This window comes from Carassius carassius, chromosome 5, assembly GCF_963082965.1.
Source record: "Carassius carassius chromosome 5, fCarCar2.1, whole genome shotgun sequence".
NCBI lineage: Eukaryota > Metazoa > Chordata > Actinopteri > Cypriniformes > Cyprinidae > Carassius > Carassius carassius.
In genome coordinates this window covers 4,638,622-4,658,246 of record NC_081759.1, presented here as the reverse complement: position 1 = coordinate 4,658,246, position 19,625 = coordinate 4,638,622, and the positions used below count along the sequence as shown (strand labels likewise).

The following is a 19,625-nucleotide window of genomic DNA, read 5'->3' as shown; positions in this document are numbered from 1 at the left end:
TCTTTCCACTTGGATTATGTAGGGATCATACGGTTGTTGGAAATCCTTGAAAGTGCTTGAATTTTAATGTAGTGTTTTCGAGGTTTGAAAAGTGCTTGAATTTTGGATGCAGTGCTTAAAACTTCTCGAAATTGTAATTGCATTGCATTCATAATAAATATTAAATATTACTGAACTTTACAGTTTGAACCATGAAACATGTTTTCCTTTAATTTGTCACCCTTCTGTCCAATGCTGTCACATTTTTAATAGCACAATATCTGATTTGTCATGAATGTGTATAATAAGCTGCAAAATGTACATCCAGCTGGTTGTTATCTCAGAATAACCCCGCATTGCGTTGGGGTCCTGATCACCCTGTCAGGGTTTATTCTGTGGTAACAACTGGCTGGATGTACATTATCCCTTACTTATTGCACGGCTCTGAAATACTCGATTCTGATTGGTCAGTCGTGACATTCTGAGGTATGTTATCCCTGGATAACAACCAGTAAAATCTGATAACACAGGCTCATCCGTGTAACTGAAGTCAGTGCTGTACTCTTGCTAGGAACAGTTTCCCTTGGTGGAAGCTTTGCGTTTGTTGAGCTATTAAAATATTAAAACGCGATTCAAAATGGTGTACAACTATTTAATTATGTCATCCTGGTATTGCGGACTCCTTTGATACAAAAACTGCTGCTGCCATTTTGCTACGATTGTTTTGTACGTTGTAATGGATTTTAAGATTAACAAACTGGTCAATATTTCGTGTATAATTATCTACATTTGTGGCAAGTATTCGTGTAATAAGCGGGATAATGTACATCCAGCCAGTTGTTATGGCAGAATAACATTATCCATTACATAATGCAATGCTAATCGACAAGGGGCACTGCATATCTATAAGTGTTTGACCTCAAAGTACTGCAATAGAATAGGAAAGCATGCAGAGCTGTCCGTTAGTATATATCTCTCACGGGACTTCAATGTCAGACACCGATCTGTTTGCACCTTGCCACTTCAAGTTAAACAAATCTTGAAATTTAATTGACAACTTCGCGGCTGCGGGGCCCTCCACCCTGTTGGAGCCGGTGTTTTGACGATTTGTGCTACCGCGCTCAGATTGTGCTACCTCCCATTTAAAAGATAGGTAGCACAAATCAAAAGCGAAAATTCTACCTATCAGATCTTGTTACCAGCACCTTATTCATGTGGTTTGAGGATTTTTCTTTTTTCTTAATGTCCATACCTACCCCTACCCTAAACCTACCCGTCCATACCTACCCTTACTCTAAACTTACCCTTAAAACACTGCAAATATATTTTTGGTAGCACAATCTGATAGGTAGCATGTTTCGTCAATACACCAGCACTGCACACAGAAATCCACAAATGTGCAGTACGCAATTCACAAATGAATCCTAGTCAAAGTTGTTTGTGATCTAAAAACTATATTTGTTATTTATTATTTTCAAATCTTTTTTTATTGTTATTGAATTCATGTTTGTGAAGATTTATGTATTTGTCAATGTTTATTTTTTGTCAATCTATTTGCATTTATTTGTGGCTCATAATCTATTTATTTGGAATTAGGCAACAATTCTACTCCCATATTAAAGTCTGAAAAAGGAAAAATGTCCTTATATGGAGATGGTCTGGGCGTGTTTTATGCAAATGACTGCATGCAGCCGCTAGTTTAAAATACTCCAAATTCACTAACATTAGCACGAGGTTAAGAACAAATTATTTGAGTACTTACCGGTTGTGATTTAGGAGTAAAGTTTTTGTGAGAAGTTTGAATGTGCTATAAATACAAATAATTTAGTCAATTATAAGTGAAAGAGACCCATTGTCTAAATTTCAAGAAAAAGAGAAGGATGTTTGTGTTGTGTGAATGTGATATACAACATTAAACCGCAAATTATTAACTGAACTGATTTAATTGGACATTTCCATCACAGAAAGGTAAGGCACAAGAGTGAGAAGAAAAGCATCATTCAAGAGCAAACCTTGGTCTTGACGTTCACACACTTTAACACTTGTAGTCTTTTACCAGTTCCTGTCAACAATAAAAAGTTTTTACATTTTCAATTATATTTGAATCATCACAGTTTTATTCATTTAGCAAACCACACTACCATGTTGTATAGATATTCAGGCCTCTTATTTACATGCATATATATATATATATATATATATATATATGGATATATGCCTCTTTTGAAAATATTAAACATGATATTGCACAAATTGCATATCCATGTTGGACAGATGCCATATTAAATGTATGATTAATGACATATAATCTTCTATAATAGAGAGTTGATTTTTCACAATTTAGCTGTGAACTTCTGCCTTATTTGATAGACAACAGAGTGAGCTTCATCAAAGGAGTCAGAGAGTGACTGGACTCGACTCCTCCAGCTCTGCAGTTTGGGTCTGTCCTTCAGAACGTCTCTCTCACTGCACATGGGCTGAAGGAGACAATCAAATGAGCTCTATTTATGCTTTTGCATGCAGAATTGTGCATAAATATTCAATTTTATCCTAATTAATGATGCATAATGGCCTCTACATGCAATGAACTTTACAATATGTTTAGCATCTCTAAGTTCTTACTGTACCTGCATGAGCTCACAAACTGCTAAAAGGTCAGCCAGTGAGATGTCATGACCACACAGGAAGGCCTGTCTCTTCAAAAACATGTTTTCCAGCATGTCCAGTGTGCCATCCAGGTCTGTCGGTGCTTTTTTAAACTTCGCAGGATTTGTTGGCTGTCCTATCTTTGGAAATATAACCTATACAGGAATACCAAGTCAAAAAAGATTTTTTAAAACAATATTTGATAAAGAATAACATCACTGCTTGAAATGTCATGTCAACTAGCCACATATCAAGACTGTGGAAGCATGCATACGTGTGTTCACATGATGCAAGGCCGTGTGTACTCATCCACTCGGGCTCTCTTCTCTGGCAGTTTGGGGTACCAGTGATCAGGGACATTGTAGGTTGTCGCCAGATACTTCAATATAGCATCACTGTCAAACAGGGTGGTTAATAATAGAAAGAAAATTTCAAATAACATTAAAATACTACTAATAGAAATAATAATTTCCAAATGCTCTTTTAACCAAAGGTTTCCTATTTTTTTACAACTGGAGTCTTTCCATACCTCTCAGTAAGCACGAATCCATTGTCGTCCAACACTGCCACTTTTTGCATGGGGTTGAGTTTAGAGAACTCAGGTGTTTTGTGCTGCCCTATAGTATGGGGCGCCCTTTGTAAAGTGGCTCACGCTGAAAATAGCGGCAACATTTTGTCACATTTAGCTTCAAACAATGTTAAAAAAACCGGTATGAATTTTTTGACGGTCACTTTTTAGCACATTTACAGCAATATTTGTCAACTTAGAGATATTTTAAGTAGTTAAATATAAATATTAAATGTTAAACCTAAGTGTTAAATCTAAATGCTAAATCTAAATGTTAAATATAAATGTTAAATATAAATCTAAATGTTAAATCTAAATGTTAAATATAAATATAAATGTTAAATCTAAATGTAAAATCTAAATCTAAATGTTAAATCTAAATGTTGAATCTAAATGTTTCGGGTGAAACTAAATATTTAGGTAATATACAAATTCAAAATGCCGGAAGTGCCAAAATAAAAGCTCGATGAGGTCAGTGTCTGTACATTGTGTCAAATAAAGAATGAATAAAAATCATCTCATCCGAGGAAATTGACTCTTGGGCATGGATTATCGTGATAATGACTACCGTATTTTCCGGACTATAAGTCACACTTTTTTCATAGTTTGGCTGGTCCTGCGACTTATTTATCAAAATTAATTTGACATGAACCAAGAGAAATGAACCAAGAGAAAACATGACCGTCTACATCCGCGAGAGGGCGCTCTATGCTGCTCAATGCTCCTGTAGCCTAGAGAAGGGTCTGTCTGCAGACTGCAGACAGGCACTTAATTTCAATACGAACTAATTTAACGAGCGATAAAAGAATACATACTTTACAGCCTGGATGCTTATTAGTGTATGAAGCATTAATGCGATTTGGATATCATCATCCGCTATGTTGATCATGTAATCTACAAAGTTAAAACGTTAAAGCGTAAAAACGTAAAAGATATGAGTGACAGGTTTAATGAATGTATTTGTAAGTATTTTGATAATGAAGATTGTAGTATAGTCAATACTGTTAATTTAAGTTTTTATATTTTTAACTCCACTAATGTGATTTTTTTTTTTATAGAATTAGAAAACCCAAAATCGTTATTTCTAGAATATTTTTTCAATTATTTTATGTGATTTTTTTTTTCTTGTATAGGATCTCATATGATGAATACGTTAAATTTTTATTTACTGTTTTATGGCGTTATGATTGTTATTGTTAAATACAACCGTCTTACCCTGATCTTTTATGTAATAAGTTTGGCAATAATAATAAAAAAGAGGTACAGGTGCACTACCACTTCACAGCATCACTAACTCAACAGTCCAGTCCAGTTTCTCTCAGCGACTCTGCAATGTCTGCACATGTCGAACAGCTAGCTGCTCGATGATCTCACCTTTGGAGAAGACTGATGATTTTATACTCTAAAAATGTAAGTATTACTACTCAAAAATGAAGATTAGCCCATAATGAATTGCATTCTTTGCCCACCCCAACACTTGCATGCAATAATAATGATAAATGCCAACCAATAATTATATAAATTTTTTTCCGTAAAATTACATTTTAGTAAAAGAAGCTAAATGTATTTTCTGTCGTGACATAGCTATACATGAATATACACTAATGCATTTGATGTGAAAGCATCAGTTTTCAGTCAAGCAATTAATACACAAATAGATAAAATATTTATATTTTATTTACTGACAACAAGAAACATGTTTAAATGATTAAAAGAATGTATAAATGTTAGCATCACAATGAATGCATACATGTACAAGTCAAGAACACATGAAACAAAGCTTCATTCAAACTTACTGTTCTAACAATCATGTATTTACAGATGGTGAACCCCACATCTTACTATCATCTCAACACAGCTGTGCCAATTCTGCTGCTGCGCTGTGCTTCACAGTCTCACTCTTCTCAACAGGGATGTCATTAAGCAACAGGATGAGGAAGGACCATGATGTCGGCTCTCTGAACCACACAACCTTGAAGCGAGAGCAGAAGAACACGTGCAGGACAATCTGACTGCTGCTGTGTCTGCTCCAAACAATCGTGTGCCTGCTCTCCATGAGCACCACTACCTTTAAAACATTTACACAGAGTTTACAAGTACATGCATTAATTTATTGTTTTAGTAGTGGGCTAAACCACTGAACTGGTTCAAAACCACCAGTATGTCTGTGAGCACGGCTCTTTTCTCCAGGTTGATCAGAGGATTGTAGGCCCCTGTAATAAGAGCACTGTCAATGATTTCAGATAAAAGCTCCATCACATTTTTTGATGATGCTTTTGAAGCTTCTGAAAGTCAGTATAAACAGAAACCAGCAGAACAAACTTTACCAAAATCAAATCCTCAGTGTCTTTTGGTCTTTCTCTAGATGCTCTCGCTGCTCTGGGGCCACTGATGAGGAATAGACCACAGCAGCATCTGGTCCTGATGAGACAGTAAGAGCTGGAGTGATGGAGCATCTCATCCATATCTCTCGACCATTTCCGGATGCTGCAGTGGACTTCTCCATCCTCAGTGCACACACCAGTCTGCAGACATTTTCATAACCTACACAAATACACACACACACAATACAAAAAGTCATTACTTTATTCTTTTGTTTCAGGTATTTCCTTTTTTTCCCCTTTCCTTGCAGGTCCTGCTCCACCACAAAAGATATGCAGCAAATGCACAGAAATCAACAATAAGAAAAGTGCTGTTATAACTCTTTGAAATTACACTAATTAAAATGTTTAATTTATTTTTGTAGTATACTTACACAAATCCTTTTTGATGGCAGCATTCCTTCATCAGTCACTCTACAGCAGATAAACATAATCTGTTCCTGTAACATCCAGACAAGAGTCAGTCTCCTCTGTGATTTATCTGTGATATACTGCATCTGCATGTTGAGTTAGTAAATGATGTAACACGCTTTTTATCCAACACAAATGTTCCTAAAATTATCAATATTGCAAATGGACAAATAAAATAGATAACCTGTGTTTAGTTACTGTATGTAGATTTGTTTGATTACATGACTTACACTCATCTAAAGCAGTGTTTACAACAATGAGTGAACTCAGATGCCTGTTTCATGTCTGTTAAATGTGCTCACCTGCAATACTTATCAAAGACTATCCTGTCAGATGATAGACATTTAGTAATAGTCTTCAAGATGTATATATGGTTTATGTAAATCCACTTTTGAGTCGTGTACTTAATGGAGCTCCCCTGTTAGTTATTCATTATAAAACGTGTTTTTACAGCACAATCACAAATATGCTATATTATGTAAGTAACAAACAGGGTTTAGATTAAGCCAGGATCAGGCTATGGCTCAATTAGTCTTGTCTGTGAAACCGGAGGATAGCATCTTTACACCTTTTGCTTATATGTTGCTGATTTTACACCTTAGATTTAATAGATTATTAACTCCAAAATCAATACCACTGTATGAAAATAACTTGTACTCTTAAATTTAAATAGTTATTTTGTGAAAAAATATATTCTCACCATTGTAACTCACAGCAAGCTGTCATGTTCGTCTTCTTTCCAGTTTAACGGCGGTTGGCATCCAGCTTATACCGCCCTCTTCTGTTCCGGAGTGTGGATGAGATAATATGTTTTCCCACTAAACGTACACATCACTCACATTGTTCCCTAACATTAATATCTACACACACCAGTGTTTCCCACAGAATTATATATATATATCAACCTGAACCTGGAGATAATAATAATATGATGTCTAGTCTGGTGGCTGTGATATATATAAACCTACCAACGTCCGTTGCCATGATTTTTGGAATGACTGATCGCGAGAGGAAAAAATGCCGTTTTAGTCGCATAACATCGGTTAATGGAAACGCCGTCATTTCGCAATAGTTGTTTATCGATATTTAGAAAAAAAAACACAAAAGTTTTGCGCGAATCTGTAATGGAAACGCGACAGCGCTTAACATAGACTAACTTCTCAGAGTTATGTTGAGCAACAGTGTTCATTACTAACCATTCAACTCCGGATTGATTCTGGAATCTTCGCTGGGGGAATAAGCATTAAGCACCGGCAACAATCCGTCCTCAAACTAACGCATGGTCATGTTTTGATTCAGATCGTGTTCGAAGAGGAGGGTCTAGTCGTGCGTGCCTCCGTTGTCAGTTTGTGAGAGGGAGGGAGCAAGCAGCGCGCAGCTCTACAATAAAATACAATTGTACCCATATTAAATAGTTTAAAAATCTGAATCAATCCGTGGCGGTCAGCGTTGATATTGTGGCGGGCCGCCACAAATTAATGAATGTATGGGAAACCCTGCACACCTTATGCATCAAATTCTGCCTAAAACCCCTGCTTCCCTTAAAAAACGTAATCAATATTCTACTCTGTGCCCTCTGTGAAAGCGGTCATATTGCCAACAACTTATCGTTTTGACATCTCGCTTGATTCTGTGAGATTTCGACAACTTCAAGTTATGCCCCTGTCTTGCAGTCTGCAGACGTACACCTACAAACTAAGCAGCATATAGCGCCCTCTCGCGGCTGTAGACGGTAATGTTTTCTCTTGGTTCATGGTTCTAAATAAATGCTACTTATAGTCCAGTGCGACTTATATATGTTTTTTTCCTCATCATGACGTAATTTGGACTGATGCGACTTATACTCAGGTGCGACTTATAGTCCGAAAAATACGGTACCTAAAATAATAAACACGTTTGGAGAAACTGTATTTGAAGAGTAGGCTAGTGTCACTTTTATGAAAAGTGTGGGGCTTATGATGACCTGTAGCCATAATAGCCAGCCACGAGGGGTCTCACTTTGACTGAATGTTATGTCCTCACCATAGACTGTATCACTCATAATGTCATCACTCTCTGTCATGTTCGCATGCTTAAATGGCCGCAAGAGCCTATTTCCCCGCCCGCCCCTGACCAGGTACGGTAACTATTGACGCTACTGTCGTTCAAAATGTCCAATGAATGGGCATTAGCTGAGAGCATAGGCTCTTGCTGGCGTTTAAGCATGTGAACCTTTTCATAAAAGTGACACTAGCCTACTCTTCAAATACAGTTTCTCCAAACGTGTTTATTATTTTAGGTAGTCATTATCACGATAATCCATGTCCAAGAGTCAATTTCCTCGGATGAGATGGTTTTTATTCGTTACTTATTTGACATGATGCTATAAACACACACTGACTTCATCAAGCTATTATTTTGGCACTTCCTGCATTTTGAATTTGCATATTAGCTAAATATTTAGTTTCAACCGAAACATTTAGATTCAACATTTAGATTTAGATTTAGATTTAACATTTAGATTTTACATTTAGATTTAGATTTAACATTTAGATTTAACATTTAGATTTTACATTTACATTTACATTTACATTTAGATTTAGATTTAACATTTAGATTTTACATTTACATTTACATTTACATTTAGATTTAGATTTAACATTTACATTTACATTTACATTTACATTTAGATTTAGATTTAACATTTAGATTTTACATTTAGATTTAGATCAACATTTAGATTTAACATTTTGATTTAGATTTAACATTTAGATTTAGATTTAGATTTAACATTTAGATTTAGCATTTAGATTTAACATTTAACATTTAGGTGTAACATTTAATATTTATATTTAAATATTTAAAATATCTCTAAGTTGACAAATATTGCTATAAATGTGCTAAAAAGTGACCGTCAAAAAATTCATACCGGTTTTTTTAACATTGTTTGAAGCTAAATGTGACAAAATGTTGCTGTTATTTTCAGCGTGAGCCACTTTACAAAGGGCGCCCCATACTATAGTTTCATGTTTAAGGGCATTAAAGTTGTGAAGGATGAAGTTCAAATAATAAAAAGCATACAATATTCTGAAATAAATATAGACAGCTAGGGCTATGTAACCTTTGTACAGTCTTTGTACAGACTTTACAAGTGCACACTGCACTGCCTGCTCTGAACAACACACTCATTACAATGTTGCTCACCTTTTCGTAACGCAATGAGTTCCACCGTATGTGGTATTCTGTTGTGTTTAAGGAATATAAGTACAGCCCTGCATGGCTGCGACAAGAGATCCAAGTACGCTTTCACTGCCTGTCTGCCAGCCATAGTCAACTGACAGAAACAACATGTATTCCTGCGTTGACAAGTGTCACTGGTGGATAGTCCAATCACAAGCTGTCACAAAGGTTTCTTCCTGCTGCAGCGGGCGGATAGAGGCTCACAAGCGCGAAAAACGCTTTAAAAAATGTTTGTCTCGAGGCAGATGAAAACTAAATAAAATGTTACTTTAAATATATGAATCTCAATTATTTTTAACTGGAAAACAATATGTATAAGCATTACGCAATTTTGTCATCTCTATTAGATTATATATTTGAAAAAACATTGTAAATGTAAACGACAGTGATTGGTAGATCCGTATCAGCATTGAGAAAAACAACACATACCACGTGAATGCGTTGTACGTGGATTCAGCTGCCCTTTGAATGATAGTACTGCATAATAATTTACGTCTGAATAATGACACTGTGTGGAACGTTCTTAAATATATATGTATATATAGAGATAGAGAAAGCCTTTACAATATGTTACGGATGTTAAGAATAAATATGCTGTGAAAAGAACTGTGAAAAACTATCATTATACACTGTGAAAAAAAAAAATTGTACTTGAACAATAATTTTCTCAAAATGTTTGTTGACTTTAAAATATAGCGAATTCAAGATTGATTCACGCAGTGAATTAGTGCTTGTAAAGGATCTGCAAACTTTGAGAATGTTAAGAATAAGAAATACCTGACTGTGTGTGAAAGATACAAACAATTGTGTTTTGTAAACATTTCCTTTATTGACAAAACTGTTGCTGACATTCAAATAAATTCAAGTATGATTAATTGTATGATTTCATTAAATGTTTCTTGCTTAAGATTATAATATGGTATTGGTAAAATTAATTTCAGAAACCAGTATCATACAAGTACACTGATTCAAAACCGTACTTTTTTTTTGTTCATTTGTATAAAACACATCCAAGATGTAATACTAGGCTATTGAAAGTCCCTGCCATCATGTGACTTTCCCTGCTGTAAAAGGCCGTATTCATTTTGAAGGCACATGATGTAGTGCAGTGTCTGTCTCACAAATGAGACATTATAGATATTTTCTGGATTTACATTTCTAGGTATTTTTAGCACATTCATACATAAGTACACATACATAATAAAGCCCTTTAAAATACAGTGCTTTGTAAATGTATCGTGTGTTTTACATCGGTGTGGACAGTAGAGGGCCTTCAGTACCACTGACAGCAATGAGCTTCTTTCTATAATGAAACTCACTCTGAATCTCCAGAAAGGTCTTGTTCTTGGTCTCAGGGACCACAAAGAAGATGTAAGTCGCCACCAAGCAACAGACAACGAGGAAAACAAGGAAGCAGTACTGCTTTAGTCCACTCTGCGAGAAATTGAGAAAGAGAAGTTTGTTAAAAACAAAACATTTCAATTCCACTCTGTTTTTGATAACTCTCATCCAAAAGTTATTAACAAATGTCATCATTGGAATGTTTTTACAGAATCTGCACAGTAAATAAGGTCCTGGATCTTGGAGAAATACAACTGCTTTGTGAAATTCTAAATAATCAAAAACTGAGTAACCATATCTCAATAAAAGGGAAAGAATGTGCTCATATATACCACAATAAATGGAAAGATCATGCCAATGAAGAAGAAAGCGATCCAGTTGATAGATCCGCCCATCATGTACGCAGCAGGCCGATCGGTTTGGGTAAACATCTCTGTTGTTAAAATATTTGTCACACCACCTACAGCACAAAAAAAGCACATTGATATTACTGATCAAACTAAATCAGTGTGTACCAATATAAAAATCTGGATATAGATGAGTTCTTATCAAAGGAATAGTTCACCCAAAAATGAAAATTTACTCACCCTCAGGGAATCCAAAAATGTATTTCTTCATCGGGACAGATTTGGAAAACTGTATCATTACATCACTTGCTCAACAGTGTACCATCTGCAGTGAATGGGTGCCGTCAGAATGAGAGTCCAAACAGCTGATAAAAACCTGCTTGTTTTCAACTGCTTGTTTTTTAAGAAACAAATCTATCATTAAGGAATTTTAATAGATTAAACTGCTTGATCTGTGCATATTTCTCTCCTGATTCATATGACGTTTTCACTGGAAAAAGCAATATAGACATATAACATTTTGAAGTTATAAGCGTCTTAATGATGGGTTTGTTTGTTTTTTACAAATGTGCAGCTTTTTGCTTCACAAGATGTTAATTGATGGAATGGAGTGGCGTGGTGGATTATTTATGGATTATTGTTTTGTTTTCATCAGCTGTTTGGACTTTCATTCTGACGGCACCCATTCACTGCAGAGGTTCCACTGGTAAGCAAGTAATGTAATGCCACAATTCTGCAGATCTGTTCCAATGAAGAAACAAACTCATCTTGGCTGGCCCGAGGGTGAGCACTTTTTCAACCAATTCTTATTTTTGAGTGATCTATTACTTTACTGTTAAAACATGCATGCACTGTAATCTCCCTTCTTTGCTTTCTTTCTTTTTTACTCATTCATTCACCTGGTCCAAGGCCAAAACTGAGAATGAAGGCAAAAACACAAATCATACTAAGGTAAGGAACCCAAGGACTTGACTCCTGTGAGGAGAAACACCAAACAAACATCAGTAAATCTGCATACATTTAAATGTTTGAAAATTAAGATCACAAACTGTAGGCCATGTTTCAACATAACCGTATAAGCATGATTTCTAGTTTATTCACTAGCGACATGATAATAAAATATTGGCACAGTGCACAAAATGAATATTGCGAGGGGGAAAAACAGCAGGTATTAGGTCACTAGACCTGAAAAGTGAAGGTGATTGTGAAACAGACACAGCACACGCTCATGAGAGAGTATCCACCTATAATCAGAGCTCTTCGTCCCAGAGATTCGATCAGAAGACCCTGAAACACACAAACATCAGTTTGAATCATCTGTGAACAGACTCAAGCTGAATAATGACATTACTGTCTTCTGCAGAGCCTACAGCTGAACTGAACTTGCTTCATAATTGATAAGCTTTACACGGTTATACAGGACTGAATCTGAACCAACACTCAACTGACTGAAGCTGGATAAAGACACTTTTTAACCTTTCAAAAACTGGGTTTAGGTGTGATCTAGCTAAGTGGAACACGTCTTTATCATCCGCAGGCATTGGCTTAACAACTTTATGTTGGACTGAGTTTGCCCACGCCTGATCTACAGTACCAATAGACCACCAATTATAGCATTAACCTGTATTATAATACTTGCTTTATTTCTATGCTCTGTATCATGCATTCTGAGAAAAATTCCAGACTTACACATGTCAGTGCGGTGATACACTCACAAGCTCCAGTTCCCACCGTAGCGTACGGAATCTTGGCAGCTGGAATCCCAGCCTGGTTGAACACATAGTCTGCATAGAAATAAATCTAAGGGAAAAGACACATACATATGAAGAGTTTATTTGCAAAAACAGATAACTCAGATTTTTTTAATTGTCAAATATCATGTTTTTTATTATGTCATCATGTTTTTATTGAGTTTTATTGTGTTAGTTAGCTGTATTTGTTTTGTTGTTATTTTTTACCTAATCAAAATAGCCCAACTGAATGTGGATTGAGATTAATTGGAATGCACAATGAAAAAAACATGATTTTTAAAAATTGTTAAATGTTAAATAGTTATTGTTTTTTGCAAATTAACTGTTAATATATTGGCATTGGTGTACATGAGATCTGAAATTTGTGTAGAATTTGCACAGTGTAGATAAAACTTAACACAAAGACTCGTTTCCATCATTGGACCGAATGGTTCTCTTTGCAAAACTGTAGGGTACCATGTCAAACCAAAATTAAAAAGAATAATAATAATAATAAATACATATATATATATATAATTTTTCTTTCAATAGCTACTGGCTATAGATAGCAGGCTAACAAATAACAGTAACAGAAAGAAAGGATGCAGACAAAATGAACTGGAACTAATGACGAGTTTTCAGAATTAGTCACTTATTAGCAAAAATAATTGCAAACACAACGTTATAAAATGTTTTCTTAGGTGCGGTCACATTAGTGACATTTCAGTGGTTCACCATTCATTGGCTTTACAGTTCTACTGTTGTATCTCACATGACACTCAATGAAAGCTTTTATGCATGTGTGCAAACTCACTTTCATGCCATTATACTTACAGTAGGAGATACATGAGATGCTCATGAAAAGATCAGGATTTAAAGCACAGCAGGTCACGATCACATGGCATCACATGGCATTTTGAAGGGAGGGGGTGTTTTGTGGTTTTAATAGTGCACACATCAGCAGTCAAAGTTAATCCAAGACACTGATGTGATGTTGTTTCCTGCTGTCTGGGTGAGATACACACCGCATTAATGCCGTTGAGTTGCTGGGACGTGTGGATCACAAAAAGGGTCAGGAGCTGCCAGCGAAGACTGGTGTCTGTAAAAAGCTCCCAGGGCTTTTTGGGTTTAATACCAACCGCACTGACCCTCTCTCTCTCTATGTCCTCCTTTTCTCCGTGGTACTTATCCAGGCCATGGAACCACATTAGAGCTGAAAGAAAGGGCATAACATTCCTTTACTCGCTAGATTCTCTTCTCCTCACTCTTGTTGTTGGTTACGGCTCAACGGGTTGGATTTAGCTCCCTACAGGGTGCTCACATTATGACATCCATTCAAGTGTGTTCATTCCAATGAGATTTTACGCCTCAGTCTTTAAACAATCTGATTTTGTGGTTACAGTTATATGCAGCATCTTTCTTTCAGTGGAATCGTGAGTTTAAATGTGACTCGTGATCTTATACTTGCCCGAAAATCAAGCAGGAAACAATGAACATTTTCATGGAGGGTTGTTGATTAATTATTTTATCTTCATGAATTTATTTATTAAAATAAAAAAAATAAAAAATCTGAATTATTACATAAGGCATATTGTATTTTTTTTTTTTTAAGAAAATGTGCAGAAATTTCAGATGGACAGTTTATATTTCAATCTGCTGTTTTCTGTAGACTGTTATATATTCATCACATAGCTTTTACAGTAAAATTAAAATAGCCTAAATGCATAAATGTGTATGTTTCCAACTCAGTCTAGTTTGTGTACTTATTTAGTAAGATTTTCTTTTCAAATAAATGTAAATTTTTTTACTCGACAAGGATGAATTAAATAAATCAAGTGACAGGAAAGACATTTAAGGTGTTACAAAAGATTACATCTTATAAATGCTGGTCTTTTGAACTTCATGTATCACTAAATATTAAATATAGGCATTTTTAACAGAGATTGTAGTAAAATATTGCTGTTTTTTTTAGCTTTGTATTCACTCTTCTATTCAGTGTTGCCAGACGTACGATAATTATCGTATTTGTACAAATACGATAATTTTTACCTCTGTACGATGTACGATCAACAATTAAAAAAATCCCGTAATGTACGATAATCTCAGAATTTTATGAAAATTTAAATGATGGTAGTTGCAGACATAGGGCTTCTTTTCTCATACATGAAATCGGCTCATTACAGACACTCTAAATGCGTTCGTGTGCATGAGGGTGTGTTAAGAATGCAGGAGAGTGCCCTGCTTTAACCCTTCAACATCTGGCAACACGCAGTCTTCCGGTGACAGCGGCCCAGATGTGGAGTTAACTGCACCATGCAGCAACAGCTAAATTCCTTCTTCACTGGACACGACAAAGCAAGTGTTAAAAATCATTTTAATATGTTTTAATATGCGCCGCGTCGCAGACAGTTACTGAAAATAAAGGGATAGTATTTTGTCTCACTGCTTCCGTCCAACAATAAGCCTTGTTATCTATTATGGTAATTTGCAGGTCGTGTCAAAATGTTGTTGGTTTAGAATAGATAAATAACTCTTTTGACTCATGTACGATAATTTTCTTCCAAATACGATAATTTTGAACTTCTGGTACGATACTTGGACATTTCCAATCTGGCAACACTGCTTCTATTCAAGAAATCATGAAAAGAATAGCAGTTACACTCTCCACAAGACTTTTATGTCTTTAACATTAAGAAGAAGAAGAAATGAGCTGCCAACCCCAAATGTTTCAATAATAGTGTATTTTAACTGATGTCAGCAATCCAAAATAAAATAAAATAGAATATAAAGGACAGCAAAGAGAGAAATAGGATTCAGGGAATTCAAAGTCTAAGTTTTATCATAACCTTTAAAAATGTGTATTATCCAACCACATCCTACTAGCGTTACAACAAATCATTTTTTTAAACAATTGTGCAACATAGCTATAAAACCAGGCTGTACCCTTTTGGCAGGCGCCATCATCTCCGCGGTCGATGAGCAGGTAGCGAGGGCTCTCGGGGAACCAGGGAAGAGTCAACAGCTGCATTATGGCTGGAATACAGACGGTGGACAAGAGGATGGGCCAGTACTCCTCCTTACCTAACAGCTCACTGACACACACACAAACACACAAAACATGAGTCTTAACATCTTTACTGACATCTTTATAAATGTCATCAGACATGCCATAAGAAGAAACTATTTTATTCTACATGCTTTTCATTGTGTTGAGCTTGAACGAGTTGTCCCTCCTCAAATTCTTTATATGAAGAATGACTGCCTTTTTTCTTACTTGAGGCCAATCACTTGTCCTGTTAGGATCCCTCCGGTGATGAAAATGGAAGTTCCCATCGCCAAGGCACCACGCAGAGCTCTCGGTGCGATCTCACCAATATACAGCGGCTGCACACATATTGCGATACCTGTTATTTTAAATAAGATGTCAGATATGAGATCACAAACATACACTTATAATGTTTTGTTACTTGATTCAGAAGGCTTCTCATTGAGGAAAAGCACATGCAATTTATCTTAAAGGCAGCAACAAATTGTATCCATTACAGAAATAATAAAATGCATTAACTACCATGAAACTGCTTTACATTTATTTGTTTCAGGTGAAGTTTTTTTCTTTTGCACTGATTATCCCAAAAAATTATAAAAATAAAAAAAAGTAATTATATTATATTATATTATATTATATTATATTATATTATATTATATTATATTATATTATATTATATTATATTATATATGTATATTATTATTATTTTTTTTTTTTTTTGGGTTTAACAGAGTTGTGCAAATATTAGAAACAAATTTAATAAATTAAAAAATCAGTATTTGTGAGCATGGTAAATTATTATTTTAAAATATATGTGCTTTTGTACCTTTTCTTTATATATATAGACCTTATTTTTATTCCTTGTTATGATTCAAAGGTAGTTAAGCTGATTTACTTCAGTCTTCAGTCAAATTATCCTTCAGAAATCATTCTAATATATCATATCTAATATGCTAACTTGCTGCTCAAGAAACATTTCTTATTCTTCATTATTATTAGAGATGCTGAAGACAGTGCTTTTATTGTGGAAACTGTGATGCATTTTCTTCAGGATTCTTTGAATAGAATAGTGAGTAGAAAGTTCAGATCTGAAACAGAATAATAAATCATTCTAATAATATAATTTTGATCACTTTAAAGCATTCTTGAGGAATAAAATGAACTAATTTCTTTAAAAAATAAAAACTTTTGGATATTTCTGCAATGTTTACTGAATACTAATAGAAAACTGATCAACCATCACTACTTTTCTTGAAAACTTGAGATACCTGCATTTACTCCCGTCAAGAAGCGGCCAACGATTAAAAGCTCAAAAGAGCTGGAGGGATAACTCAAGCCCATGAAGAAAGCAGCCAACAGAGCAAAGGTGTTGTTGAACAGTAGTGTCCCTTTCCTGAAAAAAAGGATTAGAAATTCATTTAAACAGGGCTGTGACATCCCTAAAAACTTTACATTTGATGTGCCTTCTACATTTGCTCACATCATTCAAATATGTTCTGTACAGTATTTTTGGCTGGAATTCACCTTCCGAATCTAATGGCCAGAGTTCCCCCCACAGACGTTCCCACAAGTCCACCGAGAGTGAATATGGACACTATGGTGGACCAGAGGAGTGTGAGCACTTGGGTGGAGATTTCAGTGTTGTAGCGCTCAGTCCATGTCTGATTAATGAAGTTCTGTACAGCCTGAGAGGAAACACACAAGTAAAGAGAATAAATATTGCCTGGCATGAAAGGAAAGGGTGCTTTAACTTGATGAATAATAACACAAACAGAACACTGAGACACAAATGATCTTCATTTATATCCCACAGAAGAAAGCAAATCTTAGTAGGTCAGTTACTAATCTAAGATAAAGCATGAAAATTGAGGTTAACCTGGGTTAGCAATTAAGGCAGAACAGACACTTAAGCCAAAACCAGTGTGTTTTTTCATGCACTGGTCAGTTTTAAGCTTTTGGCATGTTTTTTGCATGCATAAAGGTTACTACTGGAAAGAAAACATCCAAAATGTGCATCTGTAGACAGACTTTAAAGTATTATTAAGGCTTAACATTTCAGTGATACAAAACAATTTCTTAATGTATTAGTGATACCTCTTACAGTAGTTAAAATTAGTCTTGCCTGTATACACACACACACACACAAATGGATTCAGTACTTTTTGTCACATTCAAAAATCAAAAATGTGAAAGGAACCAAAATCCGTGAGATATATTAACTACAAATTTCATGTGACTTTTAGTCTGATGGGCTACTGCAATAATAACTCATACATCACACACATGCATGCTGTACTGAATCTGACTAATGCATGTTGCTGTAGATGTAAACACAAACGGCATAAGTGATGAGAATAATCACGCTAATGCATACGTCTTACCTTGGTAGGTGCGTTTATGATAGATATATTGTACCCACATTGAAACGTTCCCCCGATCCCAGCTGCCCAGACAGCCAGAAGAAGAGACTTACTGGGAACCTGCCGTTAACAGAGTACAAAAGCCATGTTCAGAAGTGATTCTGATTTCAGCTCATCATTAACAGCTAATATTTAGAGTATCGGGGTAACAACAGAACAGTGAAGAGTTGTGAAAATATGTCATAAATGCAAATATAAAAATTACAATAAATCTGCTAAAACATAATGTAATATGCAAGACTTCGAAAATAGAATATTTAAATCAGCTTTATGTTCTGTCCATCACTGTTCATTATTGCTATGCAGAATAGTACATTATAACCTAATAGTAATAAATAGTTTAATAAAAACAATTTTAAATATTTTTTACATAATAAAAAGCAATTTAATAATTTGGTAACAATAACAATATTTAATAGTATTTTTACAAATATATTTCATAAAAAAGTAATTGATTTTATTTTATCATATACCTTTATTTGTTGAGCTGGTTCTCTGAAGTCTTTAAGTAAAGGGTGATCTTCCTTAAGCTCCCGCCTGTCTTTGCCCATTTTTGAAACCCGTTGAAAATATTTGGAAATTTTAATTTAATATTCCAAACGCCTCTTAATTATGGATTCAGACTGTCTCTGAAATGCGAACTCATCCAAGGACAGAACTGCTCTTAGTGCTCTAGACAAGGTGCATAACAGATATACCAGCAGAAATACAATCATGCTCTTGTTCAGCACAAGCAGTGAAAACTGCATGGGTTCAGAGTTAATTCAGGATGAATTTCCCTCACTGAGAAGCTCTGTAGAGTGTCTTTAGGATATTTTTTCTCTTTTAACACATGCATGTCATTTGATTTCCATGTTCAGTCCTGTGGATAATGCATATGGAGAGCCTTTGTTGTGGACCATAAATTCAAAAGTCAATTGAAAGCTTACCTTTCTTCTCAAAGTCTGAGACTCTTCTTGGCTATTCATTTTAAGTTAATTCATTTAGAGCAACATTTAAAGTTCAGAGTGATCAAGAACTGAGTTATTCCATGGTGCTTTCTAGGTCTCACTACAAAGATTAACTTTGAAGGGCAGTAGGTCTGTGTGCAGTCATTAGTGTAATCATAAGCTCCAGTTGACCACCACTTTACAATTACCTTAGGCACAAATTCAGAATTTTGCATATAATATATTGTCCTCTAACAGTTATTTATTATGATGACTAATGAAATACTTAATGCTAGTTGGCTGTTCTTTGTGAGTAGAAATATTTATTCAACTATATCAAGCATTATATTGTTTGCCCTTTGATCACAAAGAGCACATTGTTGCTGTTTCAGTCAAGTGATCTGCAGCGCCCATAAGCCTCTTTCTGATTCATAGGGAACTTGACCAGTTTGGAAGCCTCTGACCACACCAGTATCATCATTTTATGAAAATAATAATAATAATAATAATAATAATGCACATTTAAAGTCTAAAGTATGGTAAACGGTAAGCTCATGCTATATCGATGATTATCTCAAATGCTTGAGACAGAAGGAAATCTTGTGTTG

The 19,625-nt window shown here is 35.2% G+C and overlaps 1 protein-coding gene and 1 pseudogene across 1 annotated transcript; both read right to left on the bottom strand.

Annotated features, from left to right (window-relative positions):
* Nucleotides 1–1,902: 1,902 nt before the first annotated feature.
* Nucleotides 1,903–9,295, bottom strand: LOC132140237 (glutathione S-transferase theta-1-like; annotated as a pseudogene).
* Nucleotides 9,296–10,200: 905 nt separating this feature from the next.
* LOC132140236 (solute carrier family 2, facilitated glucose transporter member 11-like) lies at nt 10,201–19,259 on the bottom strand. Its single transcript, XM_059549052.1, has 12 exons — nt 18,562–19,259; nt 18,050–18,148; nt 17,193–17,353; nt 16,937–17,061; nt 15,897–16,026; nt 15,566–15,714; nt 13,648–13,835; nt 12,582–12,692; nt 12,078–12,179; nt 11,792–11,867; nt 10,878–11,005; nt 10,201–10,638 (listed from the first exon to the last, which is right to left on the bottom strand). Exons 1-12 carry the CDS (start codon nt 18,637–18,639, stop codon nt 10,450–10,452), a joined length of 1,536 nt encoding a protein of 511 aa, XP_059405035.1. The 5' UTR covers nt 18,640–19,259; the 3' UTR covers nt 10,201–10,449.
* Between the last annotated feature and the right edge of the window lie 366 nt (nt 19,260–19,625).

Excerpts from the sequence above, each read along its gene's own strand:
- LOC132140236 (XM_059549052.1), bottom strand. The coding sequence starts at position 18,639 with ATGGGCAAAGACAGGCGGGAGCTTAAGGAAGATCACCCTTTACTTAAA. Across the intron at positions 12,180-12,581 it reads GTATCACCGCACTGACATGT|GGTCTTCTGATCGAATCTCT; the intron begins GTAAGTCTGGAA and ends TGTGTGTTTCAG. Across the intron at positions 11,006-11,791 it reads CAGTTTTGGCCTTGGACCAG|GTGGTGTGACAAATATTTTA; the intron begins GTGAATGAATGA and ends TTTGTGCTGTAG.